The 22,700-nt window shown below is 35.3% G+C and overlaps 1 protein-coding gene and 1 long non-coding RNA gene across 4 annotated transcripts; one reads left to right on the top strand and one right to left on the bottom strand.

Moving 5' to 3' along the window:
- The first annotated feature begins 305 nt into the window (after window positions 1–305).
- LOC116336940 (protein kibra) lies at window positions 306–20,614 on the top strand. 3 transcript variants are annotated; one of them, XM_031761175.1, is made up of 9 exons: window positions 306–368; window positions 2,281–3,510; window positions 15,539–15,648; window positions 15,728–15,919; window positions 15,994–17,521; window positions 17,627–17,810; window positions 17,892–18,624; window positions 18,702–19,026; window positions 19,126–20,614. In XM_031761175.1, exons 2-9 carry the CDS (start codon window positions 3,383–3,385, stop codon window positions 19,382–19,384), a joined length of 3,459 nt encoding a protein of 1,152 aa, XP_031617035.1. In that variant the 5' UTR covers window positions 306–368; window positions 2,281–3,382; the 3' UTR covers window positions 19,385–20,614. The 3 variants fall into 3 exon arrangements, with proteins under 3 accessions (XP_031617035.1, XP_031617034.1, XP_031617036.1); XM_031761174.1 differs by lacking the exon at window positions 306–368 and adding an exon at window positions 1,573–2,016; XM_031761176.1 differs by lacking the exon at window positions 306–368 and adding an exon at window positions 2,046–2,177.
- Window positions 20,598–22,492, bottom strand: LOC116336941. The gene is made up of 3 exons (XR_004200759.1): window positions 22,287–22,492; window positions 22,146–22,221; window positions 20,598–22,053 (listed from the first exon to the last, which is right to left on the bottom strand). It is a non-coding gene; the product is annotated as an uncharacterized LOC116336941 (long non-coding RNA).
- Between the last annotated feature and the right edge of the window lie 208 nt (window positions 22,493–22,700).

Raw genomic sequence — 22,700 nt, 5'->3', positions numbered from 1 at the left:
CCAATGAAAAAGCTGAAAACAACATTTAATTCCACAAAATCACTTGAGTTGAGCATGCTTGGTTCGCTCAGACAAGCAACATTAGTTGAATTCAACGAAATACAATATATGAGCAAACGAATTGTTGTGACATATAAATAAGCCAGAGTAAATTGAACAACGAACGTAGGTAAGACATGCATGCGGTCGCTACGTATTCTCTCTTTCTTACTGTAGAGAGCAAACGAACGATAGTAGAAAACATGGTATATCGAAACATCCACCGAATGGTTTTCATCGATTCCGTCTGAATGGATAGTTGTGTACGAGCGGTACAACAGTTCAGTCACATTTTGCTAACGATACATTGTTTATTATTCATTGTGATGGTAAACATTTTTTTTTGCTTGTGAATTGGTCCACTGAGAGGTTTTGATATTGAAAATTGAATGCCATCATTCTAATTGTTCATCGTGCGACCGAAATAATTTATCGTTTATCGTATGACTTCATCGAAACGGAAATTCCACACAGTTGATTCAATTTTCGTCAAGCGCATAAATGAAAGTTTTGTTCACAAAAAAAAAAGTAAACAAATGACAAATTTGGAGTGATAAAAATAGTTTGCGAATTGATTGTCAATGAATGTGGTTGTTGTTTTTTTCATTCTTTTGTTTTGAATATACGATCCGTCAAAACAACGAAGCCAATGATTTTAGTTTCGTTAACAATTATCCAACCGAATGAACATAATTTAAATTAGTGTGTGACTGATTAACACAAAAAATCTATCTATTCAAATAAATAATCGGTTTGAATGCGAGAAACGATCGATCGGCGATTGAGCAATAAATTAAGAGCAAAGAGTAGTATTTGAATGCGAAGAAATTTATTCATATGCTAGCTGATATATTCAAATTGATCGTGTGTGCGCTTTCGTTGTTTGAGTTGTGACACACGAAATTGCTCACGGTCTCTCAACATTGTGCGCTAACCAACCAATAGATGTTTGCATATTTTGTTGATTTCGAGTGAAAAGTTTAAATGGTGCTGAGTTGTGTTCTCTCTTCAAATGTATGTAAATGTGTATGCAGATATCGGTATCGAGGAGAGAATTTTTATGAATCGTTGTAGAAAGCAACAAATTTGCGTGAGCGCGCGCTAGCTCGATGATGACAAAAAGAGCAGCAGCAGCAGCAACAACAACCGAATAACATTACATTCGAATAATATCAAACAGCAACAACAATATCATTGAAATATAACCGTCGTTTTGTGCTGTCCAACAGAAGACAACAAAAAAAGTATGCGTTGTATACACGACCGACGACAACGTTTTTCTCTCTCTCTCTCTCACTCACTCACATCTAAGTGAGTACGCATATACACAAACACTCTCACAAATTTCACTCCGTGGCCGTTCAACGACTGTGTGTGCGCCTTCATAACACAACACACACCGTAACCGAACCGAAAGAGTTCATTTCATTAGTTCTGTGTTTCTGCCTTTAATTCCATCGCATTTCATTTAGTGCGTTGTGCGTCTCTTTTTTTTTGTTTCTTTTTCGTCGTTGTTTTAAAAGCATTTTTATTCAAATACATTTAAAACGCAAACGGCAAACCGAAGCGATTCGAGCAGCGTTGTTGATGTTGTTCTTGTTGGTTATCGTCATCGTCTCCGTCGACGTTCGTTTCATGCATCGGATCTGTGTGTATTCGTCTGTCTATACTACAAAAGCATGTCACTTTGTACACATACTCGCATGTAGTTGGCAGTAGAAATAAAATGAAAAAAGAAACAGATTGAAAAAGAGGAAAAAAAACATTGGAATGCGAATAAGAGTGGCAACGTTGCCTTCGTAATACAATAAAAAAAAATAACAACAACACAACGGCAGCAGCAACAGCGTACACGATGTACGTATAGGAAGCAAAAAGCGAGAAAGAGAGAAAGAAGCCGAGAAAAGAAAGAAAAAATACTGAGGAATTCAATATGGCCGCAGCGCAGAGTGACTTTATAATGTTAATAAATGCAATGTGAGTCGTTTTTTTTCCTTCGGCCAATGTGATTGTGTGTTTCTCTTTTTTCGTTCGAAATTCGTTGTTGTTGTTGGCTCTCGATCATTTATTGCCATTGTAGTATGCGCACATGACGGGAATGCATTCTCAATCTCTACGCGCGTCCAACATATTCAATTGTAACATACAGCGAACAAATGAACGAATTTTTTTTGTTTTTTTTTTTTTTGTTTCATTATTTAATTTAATTTTTTTTTATTTTCATTTTTGATGTCTACACAGATGATTCGACACTTGAACGATTTTTTTTTTTGAATTCAAACAAGTGAACCTATAATGGGGGAAGCAATTTAATCAATGAAAAAGAAACGAGCGCGAAGGCAGTGATAGTACTAAATAAAAAAACAGTGAACTGAACAACGAAAAATTCGATATATTTTTTTAAAGGAGCAGAGAGTGTATAGTGAAAAGAACAAGTGAAAGATAAAAACCAACTCCATCAATAAATTGCAAGTGAGAAGAGAAGAAAAAAAAGTGAAGAAGGAGCGCGATCGTGCCAAGAGCGCACACAGAGTGTATAAATGGCAGAGTTTTATATTTTATAAATAAATTGTAGTGGAATTTCGCAGTTGAACCATATCCGAATTTAAAAGCAAACCAACAAATAATAAAAGCAGTGCGAAGAGAGAATTATGCAAAAATGACCAACTGAAATATATATATATATATATCTGTAGATTGGATGGCATCGCATGGTCGGAATGTGAGCGTGAAATTCGGCATATGAAAATAAATCAAGCGAATGAGTCAAAGCTCCGATGAATTTTGCTGCTCATGATCAATCGGTTAATATACATATATATTATTTTCATTCTTCTCTTCTTGATGGTGTCTTTTTTGCACACACACACACACACACACACACACACACTGGTTGTTGTAGCTGTTTTTGCGAAATGTGCGCGAATGTTTGAGGTGAAACCAAAGTCTAATATTAAATATGCGCAAACGCTGACACTCGACAAAAATTCTTGTAAATTGTGCAAAGTGAATAGCCAGTGAAATCCAAGATATTCAGTGTGATTTGAATGCATGATATATATATATATATATGTGAGTGTGCGCATAGTTTTTTTTTTGTAAATTCATTGCAATTGCACGAAGTAGTTGGCATTTTTATGCAAATCAGCGGATTTTTTTTTGTGTGACAATAGTGTGAGGAAAGGACAACAGCGACAATTAACATCGACTCAAATTTAGTGTAAGCTTTGTTTGTATGTGCGCGCATATCGAATTTTATTGGCCGTCTGATAACGACGACAAAAACTAAAAAAAGGTTGCACATTGTAACTGGCGCAAGTGTATTTCAATTTTATAAATTATAATGCCAAATATACCACCGAGTAATGTTGATCTTCCCAATGGCTGGGATATCGCTAAAGACTTCGACGGCAAGATTTACTATATAGATCATGTCAACAAGAAAACTACATGGATTGATCCCCGCGACAGGTTTGTATATCAATATCAATTCTCTTTTTTTAACTATACTTGACCAATATCGCTGGTACTGGTCGTCATTTTTTTTATATTTCATATTCAACTGTTGTTTTCCATTGCACGTTGGTGTGTTTGTGCACGGCAACGGCGGTGGCTTGAAAAATGAATGCATTTCGCTTGACCGCTTTTGTTTGGCTCGGCTAAATGTGCTCCGACCGACTTGTCGGAATGTATATTGCATATAAATTATGACAAATATAGGTCGTTTGCAATTTTAATTTGCAGGAGATCGGACGACTTTGGTAGTATTTCTCATGTGTGTGTATGGAAAAATCAGGAACCGACAGAGAAATAATTTTTTTTATTAGTTTGAATGAATGGATTTGATTCAATGAACGCGGCAAATTGAATGCAAACAAATTGCTTCATTTGTGCGATACACGCGACCAATCAACTAAATCAATATTTGTAATTCATTTGGAATGTCTTTCTCGTTCTCTTTCGCTACGTGTGTCTTTCGACATTTATCATGCCCACAATTAACTGACTGACGCAGTAATTTGTGTATATTTCGGTATTTCAGCTACTGTTCATTGTAACGCAAAAACGGTTCGAATTTTTTTCTGCATTTCCAATGATTTGAAGTTTTTTTTTCAATCGGCCAGAACTTCGTATATAAAGAACATATAAAAAGCACACATTTCATGCTAGCCTTCAAAACAAAACGCGCACAAAAAAAAGCCACACAGCGTTGTTGTTTTTTTTTTTGATGTTCATCAACCAAATTCTAAGAATAACTGCATCTGTCGTTTTCTTCTTACGATAAGTTGAGCTATATTAATGATGATCTCGCTGTGTGTACACTACTGCACATATCATATTGGCCGGCACGAAATGTGTGTGTCTTGTTGTTGTTGCGCCTTTTAAACGCAACCAACAAAACCAAGATGAATTAGCGAAACCGCTGACGCGCTCGTTCACTCATAAAAACGTGAGTGCATACAATTGTATATACATTGTTTAATGCCGTGAATATTTTTGTGTGACGTCAAACATTTTTCCATTTCAAACGACAACGACGAATATAGCCCAAGTGGGAATATATAGTGAGAGAGTGTTGTTGCGCTGAAATTGAAAACGAACGAAATATAATAATAAACAAAATGAGTGTGTCAAAATGGACAACATGGACCTAGAAAAGACAACGACGATGATGATGTGATTTTTTTGTGTTTCGTTTAAGTGAGATGCTGGAAATAAACAGAAGAGAATACGAAAAAAACATACACAAAAAAATATCATACAGCATGTGCGAGAATATAAGGCAAATAAAAAACCGTAATGATTGTATGTGCATGTTATTCAATGGAGAATGGAATGGAGTATAGCCGTGAATGTGGTTGAATCGTGCTTAAAAAAAATTAAATAAAAAGATGTAATCAACACAGTTTCGATGACAATTTTTCGTGCTTATGGAATTTGACACATATTTTTTTTTCTTCGTTTCGTCGAATCGCCTCGTTCGGTTCGGGCCATATTATTGGCATCAATACCGACTCTATAATAAAATATTAGGCAAAATCTATCGCAATCGAGTTATGATGTTTATTTACGTTTTCTTTTAACATCGAGACAACAGGCATTTTGCAGCGCACAGCAGGACACACATTTATTATATGTATATACAACGTTGGAGCAGATAAATTCAGATCATTCGATTATAATGCAATGTGAGTGATGACATTGTTGTTGTTGTTGGTGCTCGTTTCATACGACAAATATTAATAATATTAATTCTTTAAATACTAGCATTTAAATTAATTAATTCAAACGAAACGGGGACAAATCAAAGGAATGTTGTAATTATATTTAAATTGTATTATGTATGTGTGTGTGACGTCAAGTGTGTTCTCTCTAGCCGATGACGTCTTTTGTTTTCCCCCTTAAGTGGCCGTATACGATATCAATGCCAATCGAAATTAGATTATTGTTTAATGGACTGAATATTTGTGAGAATGTTTTTGTGAAGAAAAAAAAAATTAAACAATCGACCACATTGTATTGAACGTCGATTGATACAGATTACTAATCGCCGACAATACCGTAAAAAGAAATGCATTCACTTTATCATTTAATCAGTTATATCATTTTCATTTAAATCATATGCGATGCGATGATTTGTAATAGCGCGCTGCTATTCTGCTATTCCAAGTACTCCAAATGATAAGCATCATTGTTCAAATATATACACAATGATCGCACTTTGTTATGGCCAAGTTATCGACCAAATAGAATAGAAAAAGCTTTTATAATCATATCTCTGTTGTTGTTGCTGTATTGTATGTGATATTAAACTGGATTGATCTATAAATAATCACACATCATAAATAAAAACCAGTCTTCAATCTTGAGTTGTGTGTTTTTTTTTCTTTCACCATGGAATGTAATCATTGGTGAGGCTACTTCTTCTGCAAATGCCTTTGAACATTTCATTCTCTATCTGTCTATTCATATGTATATACAATTGTAGGCATTTAATCATAAATAATCCGTAAACTATGTAATCAGCGCACGAAAGATCTCTTTCTCTTTCTATCTCTGTCACTCTCAACTGGAGTGAAACAGGAGAAATAAGCTGACAACAAAAAAACGACTACACACAACCAGAGACTAGAGATGAAATGCTTATGGAATGTGTTCTTCTGCTGCTAAGCTAGTCGACGACGTCGTCGTCGTCGTCATCGTTGCCGTTATTGTTGTTGTTGTTCTTGGGTTTTTTCTTCTTAACCTTTTAATAAATAAATCCACGCGCGCACACAGCACTCGATTAATACACAACATTGAATTGGTTGATTCGTCGCTCAGTCGGTGTTTGGTACACAGCTAGAAAACTCTTCTATATCATTCTCTCTCTCTCTCTCTCTCTCTCTCTCTTGATGATCTATGAACAAAAATATTAATATTTAACCAGTAGGTACTGGCATATATAATATAAACTGGGAGACGTGTCGGTATGAAATAATCGGTGGTGCGAGTTGCTCTTGTTCATTTTTCTTCTTCTTTTTCGTTTTTGTAGTTATTCCTCGACATTTTTTCGTGTGCCTTTCTTGCTCGCACCAAATACGCTCGAGCAGATTGCGCGTGAATAACTTATAAGTATTTATCTATTATGGTTATTATTGCCATTGCTTGTCGTTCTTCTCTCTTTCTCTCTTCTTCCCGCTCTGTCTTTCCATATGTTGTTTCTCTGGTGCATGTGTCTGTGTTAATGTACACAAATTCAGATTGGGGCTCGATCATTTCTATACATGTACACAGAAAACAGACGACCCGCGACCCGATCACTTGAATTTTGAAAAAATGCGCTACGTTTACGTGTTGGTCACATTCCTATTTCATTTATCTGTTCTGTTTGGTTTTATTGTTGTTGTTCATTTTTACCATGTTCTTTTATACATTTTTGGTTTTGTGCATCTCTTTTACTCTACCGTTGTCGCCGTCATCGACTGTGCACAACTGCGCGTTCCAATGTGGAAATTATTCAAACAAAAAAAAAACACAACATCGAGTCATTTATACTGCTGCTATTTCGTTTACGTAAGCGTAGCTTTTATGTGTGCATTGCGAATAACGTTGTCGCATGTTTCACAGGTCTATGACCATTTTTTTCGTTTTTTTTTTTTATTTCATTTCATATCTTTTATATTGCTGATGATGATGCCGTTGCGGCTTGATTTACAATCACGCGCGCGTATACACACACAATACATGCTCACCAACCAATTTTGAAAGTTTATGCAACAAAAAAAAAACCATTTCTATCATTTTTTGTGGCCGTCGATAGCTAGAATGAGCGTAAGACGAATTTTTCGTTCAACTGCAAAGAATGATCTCATGGCAAATGAAACATACTTTCAACGTACATAAAACATCCTTATATGAGGTTGTATTACGAGAGAGACATGTATTTTTTTTTCAATTGCGTTAACCGTTTCGATGCATAGCATGCGCTCGCACCACGACCGTTTGCATCCATGACGGTCAGCCAACTTAGAATTTTACACAGAGATAATGTGCAAGAAAGAAATATGGAAAAGAGAAAGAAGAAGAAGAAAAAAAAATCCAGTTTTAGTCGAATACGCGATGCGTTTTTACCGCTTTGAATGAACACATTCTAGATACTATGTAATTGAACTTTTATATATATAAAACTGATCTATATAATACGATTAATATTATTGCTTGCGTGGATTGAATACCCAAATAGAATGCGAATTAATTCTATGCTCGTGACAAGCCTATTGATTAAAACCATCGAGAAAAAAAATCATTGCAAATTCCATTGATGTAAATGGGGCTCCCAATGTCTTTTTGATTCACAAATACAAAAAAAAAATGATTGAAAACATTTTTTATGGGTGAATCAGAAACATTCCGATATGGCTGATTACTCAAAACTTCTTATATGGGTGAATAATGTAGTTGAAATTTTGATGAATTATCAATTACTCATATAAATAAATCGAAACCGAACCACCGAATGATTTCAGATAAATATTTGAATAATCGTTTCCATGGAATATTTATTTCATTGGCCAGGCAATAAATTCAATTCGTACATTGACATACATTCAAGTGCAGCGTGTATCGAATTGATTTTGGCTTTTTTGGTCGATAGTTTCGTTGAACTCAGACTGACAATATCTTAAGTTGACAATGCAATTTGTCTGTTGTTTACAAAGAACCGTTTTATCAATTTAATTCCACCAAAAATTCGCATAAATTGACTGCTGTTTTAAATATATTTTCACGAACTTTGTCATTCGAATATTTACTTAAGTCCATGCAATTCTCGATAATTTATTATGAATTTAAAAAAAAGTCGACAAAAACTCTATTTACTCGCAAGAATTATTATCAATACGAAACCGGATACATCAGCAAATTGTGTGCGATTTGTTTATTGCATATGCAGTAGTATAGAAGGAAAAAAAACTTGAGACTTTTTACTTTTTAAAAGCGTGTATGTGCTCGATTGGCCCGAAATTGTCAATATTTGTGCTGTTCCAATGTAAATGGACCCATTAAAAATACATATATACAGAGAGAGAATATCGATTAGCAAAGTAAATGCAATATTTGCGCATTTTAAAATGAATTTAGTTGTTCGGTGGTGTTGCTTGATCGGCAACTTGATAATTTTCCTCGAATTAAAATTCCAAACGATTGACGAGACACCGAGAGAGAGAGAGTCAGAGAGAGAGAGAGTCAGAGAGAGAGAGAGAGTCAGAGAGAGAGAGAGAGAGAGAGAAAGCTGGAGACGCGCTTGAAATATTTGTGAACGATTGCGAATCGAGTAAATTAAGTAAATAGCATATATCGCACAATATTTGTGCATTCACAATGCGACCAACTAAAACACAATATAAAATACATTTCTCTCTATCTAGAATGAGGCATTTTGTCAACGAAAAATCATTTACGAGTTGTTGCAAAGAACGTGTGTGCCTTTTTTGTGTGTGCTTCATTCGTTTGTGCTCTTTTTTTTAATAGTTCGCATTCGGGACACAGAACGAACTGTCTGTGACCGTTTTGTAAACGGTTGCGTATGCGGAGAATTCGCACATTTGAATTCCATTTTATGCGCTTAACATTTTTGTTTGAAAGGCGTGGGTTTTTAATTTGTGAGAAAGAAATATTTTGCATACCGGCAGATATTTCCATATGTGTTTTGCATGAAATGAACACATTTGAACCACAGCACGAAATTACAATCAACAACCTGACGCACAAATAGACAGAGAAACAAAAAGAGAAACTATTTTCGAAATGCACTGTGTGTGTGTATGCTTAAGAGGATTGATTCACGCATATTTATTTTTTCTATATGCAAATTACGGTGTGAAACTTAATCGTTTAATCGGCCTCACATCACCGATACACTCCATTTTTCTTCTTTCTCTCTCTTCATTTACGACACACAGTCACACACACACACACACACACACACACACATCGACACCGAAACAAAATGAAATGAAATAAAATCACAAATGCCGATGAGAGCAAAACACAAGAGCGCATCCGAAGAAGCGCATGTTGCAGGTAATATACAAGTGCTGGAATGTCTAAAATGTAAATGAACTTCCTGTAATTAGGAACGTGAATAATGTGCGTCTCTATTTCCCCTGCCTTTTTCATGTTACTCATTTAATTCCCATGTTCCTGCGTATATATCGCTTAAATTATTGTATATCTTCTAATTATGTATCTCTCTTGTTTTCGCTTCTCTATACCTCTATTACTCTTCCATTCTCTTTGGCCGGATTTTGCTTGTTCGCTCTCTCGCCCATTTGTTGTTCGTTGTGTGTTTGCATCAATTTTGAACTGTGATTGCAATGCTGCGTTCACAACACACACAGATATAGAGAGAGATAATAAGTTTTTTTTCCAAATTCCAAAGCAGTAAATAGTTAATCAATTATGGTGCATTTTTCTGGCACGTAAATAACGCCTAAAGCCATATCAAGTAAAAGAGTAATTTAAGTGATGAGATTAAGTATCTCTCTTTTTCTATCTCTTTCTCTCTTTCTCTCGTTCTCTCGGCCACAAAACAGAGAGGAGAATCTGTTTTGCATCACAACTGCTGCCTGATGGGAAAAGAAGGCACATTATTTATATGTGCATTATTTTGAGTTTTATTGCAGATTGGCTGTTGGCAATATAATCGTTCTGTCTCATTCATTCACTCAATAAGCTCATCAATATTTTGTTGCAAAGCAAGCAAGTGCACGAGACCGCGCAAGTATTATGTTCCAAACCGATAGAACCGGTTGAATGTCGATAAGATATAAAAAAAAAAATTCAACGACGAAAGAAATATATATAAAAAAATGTGATAAGGTATATAAATATTTTGTGGCCTGACTCACACCGGGCCCAATAAATTCTTGGACGAATTCGAGTGGTATTGTATCGACCGTGTACCATCTTGTGTTATTTGGTGCACCCGAAACGTTGATCGTAATGCGATGATATGGTAAAAAGAAAAAAAAAACACACATAAAAAAAAATGAACAACGCGCATTTTCGAACCAAAGCAAAGCGCAAATTGAACGACAACGCATCATGCCACTGTATGTTGGTTGTGGAATTTCGAATGAAATAAAGTTATAATTTTAAATGACCTTCACATATCGGCCGAGGCAAATCTTGATCCGTAAAACGAAAACAAATATATTATACGAAAATACACCGTATGGTATGCGAGGAAAAAATTCATAATAACAAATGTGAAAAGCAGCAGAAGAAGGAGAGTAGACAAAAGATACAAAATGGAATGTAAACGGTTTAGTTGAGAGCAAGAGAGAGAGAGAGAAAGTCGAATGCAATTCGATTTGAAGCATATCCACATATTATAATGACCATTCCCTGCAGCGATTCAAAGGGATTGTGGCAGATTGAGACCAGCAAATCTCATCGTTTGACATTTATTTCAAACAAACAAACGAGGCATCGAATGAAACAAAGACCACATGAGCTCAAAATTTAAAGTTTTGATAAGCCTCTCTGTATCTATTGTATATGGTTTCAACGAAGCTAAACATTCCATTGCAAAGCGATTTAACTGATCATACATCAAACAGTAACAACAACAGCAGCACCACACTATAATCAAGTAGCTTTACAAACGACATAATATATATACACACATGGAAGAGAGAGAGAGAGAGAGAGAGAGAGAGAGAAAGAGAGAAAGAGAGAGCAAAAATGAATTGGACGCAACAGCCGCAGGTTACGCATATATCGTTCTTTGCATAACGAAACAAACAAAAAGCAAAACTTTTTTACCGAACCAATAACCAAATGTGGCTCGGCTTATGCATGGACTGAGGGCAACATCGCCAAACAAATACCACAGTCAAATACGAATAAAAGAGAGAAAGATAACGAAAGAGAAAGAAAAACACACACACACACACACACACACAAGAATTATACGACCCGATCAAAACCGTTTATTTTTGTTTTTATTTGAGTTGCCTGTTGCCTGATTTTCGTTAAAGAATTTCAAACGAAAAAATCTCAACATCTGCTGGAATGTGCGCACATATTTTTGTAATTTTCTGGCTCCTCTTTCTCTTTCTTGCTCTTGTCCGCTCTCTTTCTCTCTGATTTGTATCTTTGGGCACTCTTCCATGTGGCATGTGTGTGAATATGCGTTTGCTTGTGATTTGTCGGCGCATGACTTGTGATACGGAGAAATGTGTATTGAACGGCCGGCAGTGGCTTTTATGATCTCGATTTTAAGAAGAAAAAAAAAATCTGTTTCTACTGTCTTGACTTCACTTTAATTCGATTGGAATGTCTTAAACGTGTGTTTGCTTTTTTTTGGCTGAATGTTTATTTGGTTTGTGAGCTGGGCTTTTATGTCTCATTAATCATGTCGCTTGTGTGCAGAATGACGTACAATTCTTCCTTGTACACTCAAGGACTGAACAAATAAGCAAATTTCGATTTGTGAATACCTCACGCTTAATGTGGAATTTGAGTACACATGTCGATCAAATCGATTTCATTCACTCGCAAATCACGTCAAAATCGGAAAGAAATTTTCTAAACAAAAAGAAAAGAAGAGATTAACGTCTCTCATTCTCTTTCTCTTCATCTCGCAACAGACTCAGATTAGCATTGAAATCTAATCCAATGGAATTTTCTTGTCACCAGACACTTTCACAATCGAAATTGTGCAATCGAATTGATGTCTTGAACTCCAAATCGCTTTCAAACACTTTTTTTTTGTTTTTCGATGCATTTTGCATACATAATCAATATACATTTTGAAGCAATTGACATTTTATTGATAAAAAAATACTATTAAATTGAATATTTTTCCTTAATTGGAACGATTTTGCGCAGCAATTTGTCTATGCCAAATGCATCGTTTTATTTATTATGTGTCACAAACATACAAAAAAAAAAAATAATAATGTGAATTCCAAAGCCAGATTCGATGTGATGAAATTCAAAACATGCAGAATTCTACAAAATATATACACAATTTGACCGCAAACTCATACACAAAGACCGAATAATTTATATTTCATTTGCTGTGTGGGATATATTTTGTTCATCGTCATATTTCATTTTGGGTGCAAAAACGCATACTTTGTCACGTTTCTCTGTATACTCTTCTGAAAATCGTTTTCATCTCATTTTTTTTTTCTCTGCCTTTCAACTAACTTTTAATGTCTGCATACCAGAGATTCATTCGCGATAAGTATCAATTTCAAAATGAGCTGAATGCATGCAGTTTAATTCACACGTAAAAAGCAATAAAAAAAAAACAAAAATAAGAACGAAGCCGTGTATCACATTCATCTAAATAGAAAAAAAAAACATGCACACACACGGTACAACTGAACCGAGTATATATATATTGTTTGTTGTTCCATGTAAATATTTTCATAGACTAAGAAATATTTGATTACTTAATCAATGTGTAAATATGGCAAAAATTGTAATGTGAATATGTACGACTGAATGCTTAGATTAGAGTTGAGTGATGTGCAGATTGCGCATGCGCATCTCATGAATACTTACTTTGGGCTGTACTTTATTTTCATATGGAAGATGAGCGAGCGTGTGTGTCTTGCGATTTTTTTTAGGTTGAATGTATATAAACAATCGCATTCCAATGCTTATCGCGCGGCCTTTTTGTTGCTTTGTCTCTATTTCTCTTTTTTTCTCTTTTTAATCGTTTTGCGAGCGATTACACAAATCGCTAGATGTGCACATTTTTTTTAAAATAAAAATAATTGATTGGTTGCATTTTACTTGCGACCTACGAAATTTCAAGAAAATCTCACCCAATTTTTTGTTGGTCGAAAATAGAAAATTAACTCGTTAATGTGTTTTCTATATACAATTATACATTGAGCAATCGTCCTTGAACATTTGACAAGAATTTTTTTTGGGAATTCTTGAAATATTTGGCTGAAAGAGTAGGTGTAGAACATCCGAAAATGAAATAATAACATAATAATCGTAAGACAGTTTAAATTATGCAAACATTCAATTCGTTTTAAATTTCGAAGAGAAAAAAAAAAGAAATATTGTTACAAAACAGACGAGCTGCGAGAATACTATAGATCGCATTCCATACCAAAAACGATCAGAATAATAAGCAATTAAATGTGTATTTTTCTTTGACAACATTATTCAATGTTCATCGCAGGCCGGTTTTTATGGAGAAAAACGAACAAATCCACTAATGAGACCATTCACTTAATTAATCCATTGGCGTTGTGGAACTGATGAAACTCCCTGTTGCTATTGTTTCCAAAAAAAAAAATGAAAAAAATTCACACACGATTCAAAGGCCAATGTCTTGTGTATTCGCCGGAATTTGGCTGATCAAAAAAAGACAACTGAAACACAAAACCATTTGGAATGTAAAAAATATTAAAATTCAGACATAAAATGTTTTAAAGCCATTTAAAAGAAAAATCGACATGAAATGAGTTCGGTTTCGCATGAAATAGATTTGAATGAGAGAAAAAAATTCGAGGCATACATTAAGAATTTCAGTGTGAGTGTGATAGAGAGAGAAAGTAAGAACGGAAAGAGAAAGAATCCCATTCGAATCTAGTCACTGACCGATCACACGGTGATCATTAAAGCGAAAACTGCAAACAGAAATCACACATTTTGATTCTTTTTTCTTTGCACACACACAATGTGGCAAATTCTGTGTGGGCGGCAGTGCCAAAGCAATGAACTCACTGAAAATACAATTGCTTTTGGTGAATTTCTCGGAAAAAATTGCCATCGCTATCGTTCTACCATATTTTTTTCGCGCTCCTCTTTTTCTCTCTCTCTCTTGTCAAAAAAATTTGCCGCGGAACAATCACATATAAAAAAAACGACAAGGAAAAATGAAATGCGCTGACTGTTACCATTTCGAGATCCAAATATGAGAAACAGGAACAGCGGCACAGACATTTACTCTCTAACAAAACAATAATATATAGATATATTTTATAAATAAAACGAATTGATGGCATCAACAAAATGTGTGTGTTTCTACTTGCCATGAATATTTCAAAGAAATAATTTATGGATTATTTTTGGATGCGCGCAAGTGAGACAGAAAAGAAAGAGCGTTTCATAGTAGTATATACATATATGTGGAACGATGGAAAGGCACAATTAAATGCAAAAGCAATAAACGAACATGTAAAAACAATTAGATTGTCGAGCGAGTAGCAGCATCAGCAGCGGCGCAGGTGCAGAACCCATGAGATTGCATTGTTTGTGCAAATCGAAAAAGTGACAAGATAACAACAACAAAAAAACTCAAGCAGCACCAACAACAAAAACATGATTCATAAATTTGTGATGAAAAGCACACACACACACATAGCAGAAACGCGCAGAAAATCCGATTTGAATATGAGAACAATGTAATGTATGTGGTAGAAAAATATGTATCGAAAACGACATGCACTTCCGCTGAAAGTTGATGTGGCATAAAACAAGATTTTTGCATGTTAAAAATCCATGGCTGCAATCGAGATTAGAGTTTAATTTTCACATTGCATATTACTACTATCTATACTGATGGTTGTTAACCTCAGCTCTCATTCTCTTGACTCATTCTCTGTGGTGCTTCTGCTGTCGCTGCTGCTGTTTGATTGCTATGTGCTGCTGCAATTTGCCGCCACACACACACACACTCCGGAATTTTTTCTCTTCTTTTTCAAACGTGTTATACAGAGATTTGCGTTCCGGTTTATTTCCTTGTGTCGTTAGACAAGTCTCTTGATTTTTTTAACATATATGCTGCAGGTACTAAAGGCACGGTAGAATATATGCAATACAAATTTATTAGCCCTTTTAAACAAGACAGCGATACATAGATCTAATTCAAAGCGGAAACATGCAGTCATTTCTCAATATTTATATACGCAAATAGTTTATTTGAACGACAATCAAATGATAATAATAATGTTTTCATGTTTAATTTACTTTCGCTTAGGTATACAAAACCACAAACATTTGCCGACTGTGTCGGTGATGAGTTGCCATTGGGATGGGAGGAATCATATGATCAAATCATCGGACGATATTATATCAATCATTTTGATCGTGAGTTTCATTCAGACTGCTGCTTTTGTTTCTAAACGAAATGAATTGCTCATTTGTTCATTTCTTTTATCGAATATAGAATCAACACAATTGGAAGATCCACGACAAGAATGGAAATCAATTCAAGAACAAATGCTCCGAGAGTATTTGTCATCAGCACAGGATCAGCTTGTGGCCAAAAAGGAAATCTATGATGTTAAAAATCAACGACTTCGACTTGCCGAAGATGAATATAACATGTTAACGGCGATGGCAGCCAGTCGCAGTAGTTGTAAGTATTGATCACAAATTTTAAAAGTGAAACATTCCAATAACATTTTTCAATTTTTTCGTTGTGTATTTCAGTGTATTCATCAAGTAGTTCGATAAGTACGCGACACGATCCTGAATTGCTAAAGGCTGAATTGGCAATGGCACGAGAGAGAGTGCGACGATTAAAACGTGAATTACTTCAAATCAATTCGGATATAACATACACACAACGCGGTGTCGACACATTGAACAATGTGGAACAGAAATTGAGTGCACATGAAAACGGCTGCTACAACATATCCGAAGTGCAGGCCATTCGTGAGGAAATGATAAAAGTGCAAAAATCGCTTGTATCCGGTGAAAAGGTCAAAGATGAATTGATGCGAAGTTTAGCACATATCAAAAATGAATTAACACGACAACAATATTGTGATCCGAGCAGTGATTATTCGGCATTTATGCAAAATGATAAAATTTGTGTGGCATCACAAACCGATTTATGTGCAGAGAATTTGCATGGTGGTGCACGTTTTGCTGAAATGGCCAAAACAAAATTCCAATACGATGAATGGCGAAAGCATATCAAACAATTGCAACAACAATTGGCCGATCATGTGGATAAGATTGAACCGGGACAATTGGAATCGGATAAAGATCATTTGCTGTTAATCCAAGAGAAAGAACAGTATTTGAAAGAGTTGAGAAGCATTCCATCGGCGACAAAATCATCAAGTGAGGTCGCAACCATTCAAGAAGCTTGCCGAAAATTAGAAACCGATCTGAAAAATGCATACGAACTGTCAAATAAATGTATTGCCGATCGATTGCGATTGCATGAGGAAAAACAAGTGTTGCTGCAACAATTGCAGGAAGCTTTAAAATCAACAAAAATGCTCGAAGAACGATTGAAATCATTCTCATCGGGCAGCACATTTTCAATTAGTTCGGGCTCAAGTTTGGGATCATTATCAACGGCCAGCAGTAAGAATTCACTCAGTCTCAGTTTTACCGATATTTATGGTGATCCATTGACCACCGATACACAAGTTGATATGCTTGATTTGCATCGTCGCAACCAAAGAATATCACATCCGTCGGAGGTGTCGTTGTCGCCACGCAGCAGTTTATCGGTTGAAACGCCACCCGCATCACCAATGAAAGAGAACGTGACCGATGAACCGACTTATGAAAATACAAAATATTTCCCATCGACATCGTGTTCACAACAAGAATTGGATTCGACCGTTTTTGATTGCATGCGTTTGGAGGAACGATTGCACGAACTTGAATGGAAACAATCGTTGGGAATGAGCGTTGCACCGAGTGCAGCACCATTATCACCCATTTATGAAAAACCATCACTTTTGAATTTGCCACAACAAGCAGCCATAAGCCGGGCATCGTCTGCATCGAATACACGATCGGTTTCGGCGGCTGTTAGTAATGAATCGGTTGCCGGTGACTCGGGAGTGTTTGAAGCATCCAGAGCCACAGTAACGGGACGAGATTCAGCACAAGTTCAAATCGGTTTGAAATATTCAAAGAACGATAACACAATTCATATCTCAGTCGAACGAGCACGTAATCTCCATGCACTCTGTCTCTCAAACAAGTGCCAAGTGTAAGTGGCCATCTTTTTTTTTCTTTCAAAGTTTTTAATTAAATTACATGATCGACAAAAAAAAGCAACAACACCAACATCTAAACTTGTTTCTTTTCATTGCAGATATCTTAAAGCAGCGCTTTTACCAAATAGTCAACAATCACTGAAAACGTCACTTGTGAGCGGTGCATTGTTGAAGCCAGTTTTCGGTAACTCGTTCTCTGTGCCGATACCCTTGAATAAACTCTATACGAAAACACTTCAAGTGAACGTTTTCAGTGTTGTCGGTCAACGTGAAGAGATTGTTGTAAGTTTTTTTTTTGTTACCTTCGTTTGAGCAGACAAAAAAGAGAAGAAATTAATTAAAATCAATTTGTTTTTGTTGCAGGGTTGCGCCCAAATCAGTTTGGCCGAATTCAATTCCGATGATTCAACGATGAAGTGGTACAATGTGTTGAGCTTTAAATCAATGCAAAACTTTGAGTGTCTTGAAGGTGCAAGTGGTTGCAAAGAGGAATCGTCTGATGAATCAACGATTATTTCTTCACAAACATCGACATTGACACGTGACCAGGGTCAAGATGGAATTGCATCGTCTCTGGTTGATGAGCTTGGCGAAAAGTTAAATTTGAACGACAACGAAGATGAGCAATCGAATTCGGGTGAAAATGAGAATGGCGATGATGGTAGCAGTACTACCGAAGATCGTGAATCGACTGAACAAATGTTGGCCAATTACATAAAAGAAGTGCAAAATTTCAATGTGCCAGCAACAACGGTGGACAAAGAAACAAATACCGAATGTGCTTTTCCACCGGAAAAATCACGTGTACGCGATCGATCATCATTGCTGTCGAATTCAACGTCATCCAGAGAATTGGACTCGATTGATGAACGCAGCGTGAAACGTTCACAAACATTTTCACCAAGTGCAGTTGTTAGTAAATCACGTTATGTTTGCCGATTAAATCGAAGCGATTCCGATTCAGCAATGCACTTTGCAACCGGTGGCCATGGTTTGAATTACAATCAATTGTCGGTTCAGAATCCATTCCATCGTGGAGCCGTCGAACGACGATCTCTTCGTTTCCACAACAAAATCCCAAAAAGTGTTTCAACCAGTAAGTGTTCACACAATTGGATTGTAAATACAATTTGTAAATGATACATTCTCATATTAATCGCTCTTAATTCACAGAAATGTTGCCGATACCTCGAACTAGTCTTGATTTGGAGTTAGATTTACAAGCACAACACACAAAATTAGAAACATTGAATGATGAAATCGAAAAACTGAAAAATTTAAAATTGAAATTGGAACAGGCGATGGATTCAAAAGATGGCAAAATTGCGGCATGGGCTGTTGAGAATGAAGACTTCCAACGACTCGTTGAAAATATTGAAACAAATCATTCGCCAGAAGATAAGAAATTGAAGAAACTCTTGCACAAAACATCAAAGGAAATTTATAAATTGCGCAAAACACGTTTGCCAAAGGGACAACCAGATATCGCATCGTTCAAGTAAGTATTTTAATTGGATTTTTTTTTCGATTGATTGTTTATTCAGATAAATCATAGAAGAAGTTTTTAATACCGTAAATAAATGTTTTCGTTTGACAGAGAAAAAATGGCATTTTTCACACGAAAAGGATTGCCCGTACCTGATTTACCATCCGATTTAGTATTGACGGAAGAACCAGAAGAGCTGGAAGAGTTGGAAGAGTTTTCGATGCCAGCCACACCACCGTCATCGACAACAAATTCAACGCCAAACGAATCAACGCCAAACCCAACGGAAGAGTTCATCAATGGCGATCAAACCCAATCAAATAGTCGCTTTGACTATGTGGTTGATCCAAATTATGGTGTTGAGGTGTGATTCGATACAAAACGAAATTGACGGAATAAATCAGTGAATCGATCAAAGTTGTCGGGTTGACACAACTATTTCGATCAAGCAAAAATAAGACCCGTATGCAGTCAAAGTGTTGTCTGATCAAATTCATGCATGAAGAAATGGGATGTTTTCATGTGAATCGATCGCTAATCCCGATGCATGAACGTTTTTTTGTTTGAATAATTCAAGAAATATTGAAGAAAACCGTGCAATATCCCAAAATTTTATGAAAATACAATAAAGAATTGCTTTCTTTTAAAATGATAAAAACATATAGTCTGCATAAAAACACACATTCATAAGAAGAAGAAAACAACCTCCATATTCATCGGACAATTAGAAAAAGAAATGCCACCATAATAAAAATTGCATCTTTTTACATTAAAAAAAGAGTCCATTATCTGAAAGAAAAATGCGCCATATTAATGATAAAAAAATAATTGTTCAATCGAGCAGAAATATTTTTTTTTGTTTTCGGTTTTTTTTTTTGTAATTTTTAATAATTTATCTTCTTTACGGGTTATTTTATATACCGAACTGCCCGTACTTCGGTCAAGGCCACAAAACTCAAGCCCAGCATAGTAACAAAACGTTACATTTTTCAACGTTAGAATGTACTAAAAACATTACAAATTTGATAGGCTTCTTTATAAGAAAACCAAATATACTCAATAAAAATGATGAGAAAAATGTTGAAATAATTGTTAAGCTTTGAATTTTAGGATAGGATCGCAAATTTTTGCTTAAGTAGAGTTTAAATTTTTGAACTAGCCATTAACTGTGTTGAAGACTTATGTTAACTTATGGTCGAACAATGTTTGAATATGCAGAGAAAAGAAAAACAAATCTATATGTAAAACTAATAAATTCGTAACAATGAATTTAAATAAAAGTGCCTTTGAAATGTGGAAGTCTTTAAGAAGAAAAATTCCTCAAGCATTGGAATATTTTTTGATCTATTACAATTTTTCAGCGAAATAAACAAATGATCAAAATGTAGAAACATTTTCAAAAAAAATGTTGAATGTAAATAAAACAATTAACAAAATTAACAAATGAACACAAAATGTTGCCCTATATTTTAGCTATCTTAATAATAACTAAAAACCTGAAAGGAATGTTGTGAAAAAGAAGATATATTCAACACGAAATTCTTTGAGAGAAAAATTCAAATAAAAAGATTAATACTGGACGTTCAGTAAATAAAGAAAAATCATAATTTGTTGTTTGAACTCATTCAATTCATATTATATTCATCAATAAGTAACATCTAATGGGCCAAATAAATTTACCGGATAAGATTCGATGCGTTTTATCGCGATTAAGCTTAGATCAATTGAGTTGGTGTTGGTTTTCCATTTTGTTTCTAAGAAAGTTTCTTCATCGACGTAAATATTCACTTTTTTGGCTTTGGGTATTTTTTCACGTTCTTTGTTCCATGTGGATACGTCAAGCACCAGCCTATCAGCCTTGCATATTTTATTGGCAAAAATTTCCTTCAGTTTTGGTGAATATTTGATAAACCACAAAATGTTATGCTGTTCGATACGCGCATTCAGCCACAATCGCTCAACATTCACAAAGTTTTTTGCATTATATTCCACGTCGTCTGGATACAAGTAGATGAACGTTTTAATACCGGCCATAGCAGATCGATGAATATCAATTTGTGGAATCATGTGTGGAACGGTAAACAGTGTGATCGTCTCAAGTCCTTTCAAATCAAATTCCTCACAATCCCTAAATAGTAAATGTAATCGTTTATAAAAACCACGGTCGTACAGTTGATTGGCCAAACTTATCGATTGACTCCCAAGCCAATAAAAGATAAGATCATCCAGTTGAACGTTTGATTCCAAGGCCAGTTCAAGATATGCTGATGCTCCCATGTCGAGTGAGAAAGCTCGAATGTTTGGATTTGATTGGAGAAAAAGAACGATTTGTTTGAAGAAATTAAAGAAATGCACGGTGTTATTGATGAAAGTATTCGTGACGAAAAAAGGCATTAGCATTCAAGACTGGGATATTTTTGGTTCAACCATTCGGTATTTGTTGGAATATCATTGAATCTCATTTCCAATTTCTTCAAATTCTCACAATGCTTTAGCAGATCATGCAAATCTTCAACAGCCTCACAGTGGGATAAACTCAGTTCTTTAACGCTGTTCCAATTGATTTCGATTGCTCTCAAATTGTATCTGATGCTTTTAATCGATTTATTATAGGTAAATTGAGTGTAACCATTCTTCTCAACCTCGATACTTTGGATAAATTCATAGAACGCATCGACGCGAATGCAATGACGGTTCATTCTTGGAACTCCTTCACGAAAAAAGACCGTGTTGTAATCGTGTGCACGTTAAACCAATTGAATTTAAATCTTTCAGCGATAGCCATTCGAATATTTCCTCCAAGCAATCGCCGTTCAAATCCAAAAGCGATGCTTTGTGCTTTCTTCGTTTTATTTCGGCTGGTGTCATTGCTAAAGTAATGTCGTTTTGTTCATTGGCATCGTTCAATTTGCGTCGCTTTCGTTTAGTATCGAGTGTTGGTGGTGCTAAACGCTTACCGGTGTAGATGCTTTTGCTTTGCATTACAGCTATTCTGGCCGAAGGTCGTAACATTGTTGTTGATCTGATGATAATTCAACACTAAAATAAGTCCACAAAAAATGAAACACAATTAATTATGAATTTAGCATTCGAAAACTGTGTGTAAGAAAAAATAAAAATCAAAAAATTACCGTATCAAAAATGCTTATGCTGTGATTGCCACAATGTAATGCAAACTAACGTGCTGACAACTTTTGTATTCTGAAACTATAGCACAAAATGCTATTAATAAAATAACATTATTGTTTTGTATAGAAAACTTTGAATTTTACCTTCAAACCTGTTGAATTTCTATTGAATAATGGCAATATCTCACTTTCGATCTAATTTTTTGTAATTTGGTGTGTTCACAGCTGCTGCTAGTAGCTCGTTGTATGGCGCACAGAATGTATTGCGGTTTTTCTTCACTTTTCGATAAATGTGCAGTCATTCACAAATACACCCTCAATCTCTTGCTGCACTCACTTATTAATCTGTAGTCAGTTTGTAGTTTTTGACACTTCACCTTCGACGATTTGTGTGTTTTAATCCCATTAGAAAATGTTCGTTTTTTAAAATTGGTTGTCATTTAATCGAAAATAATGTTACTCACACATAGATGGCGTGAGTGAACTAGCATCTGACAGATGATAATTGTGTTATTGATTTACATACTTTTTTACACTGTTTTTTTTAAAGGGGAAATA

Source organism: Contarinia nasturtii, unplaced genomic scaffold (assembly GCF_009176525.2).
Source record: "Contarinia nasturtii isolate CC-2019 unplaced genomic scaffold, AAFC_CNas_1.1 Cnas_scaffold_220, whole genome shotgun sequence".
Classification (NCBI taxonomy): Eukaryota; Metazoa; Arthropoda; class Insecta; order Diptera; family Cecidomyiidae; genus Contarinia; species Contarinia nasturtii.
The sequence above is the reverse complement of the archived record's forward strand: the minus strand, read 5'-3'. Positions and strand labels throughout refer to the sequence as shown.

Bases quoted from the DNA above. Each gene is read 5' to 3' on its own strand.
- LOC116336940 (XM_031761175.1), top strand. From the start codon at position 3,383: ATGCCAAATATACCACCGAGTAATGTTGATCTTCCCAATGGCTGGGAT. The intron at 17,811-17,891 runs GTAAGTTTTTTT...TTTTTGTTGCAG, and splicing joins GTCAACGTGAAGAGATTGTT to GGTTGCGCCCAAATCAGTTT. The intron at 19,027-19,125 runs GTAAGTATTTTA...TTCGTTTGACAG, and splicing joins CCAGATATCGCATCGTTCAA to AGAAAAAATGGCATTTTTCA.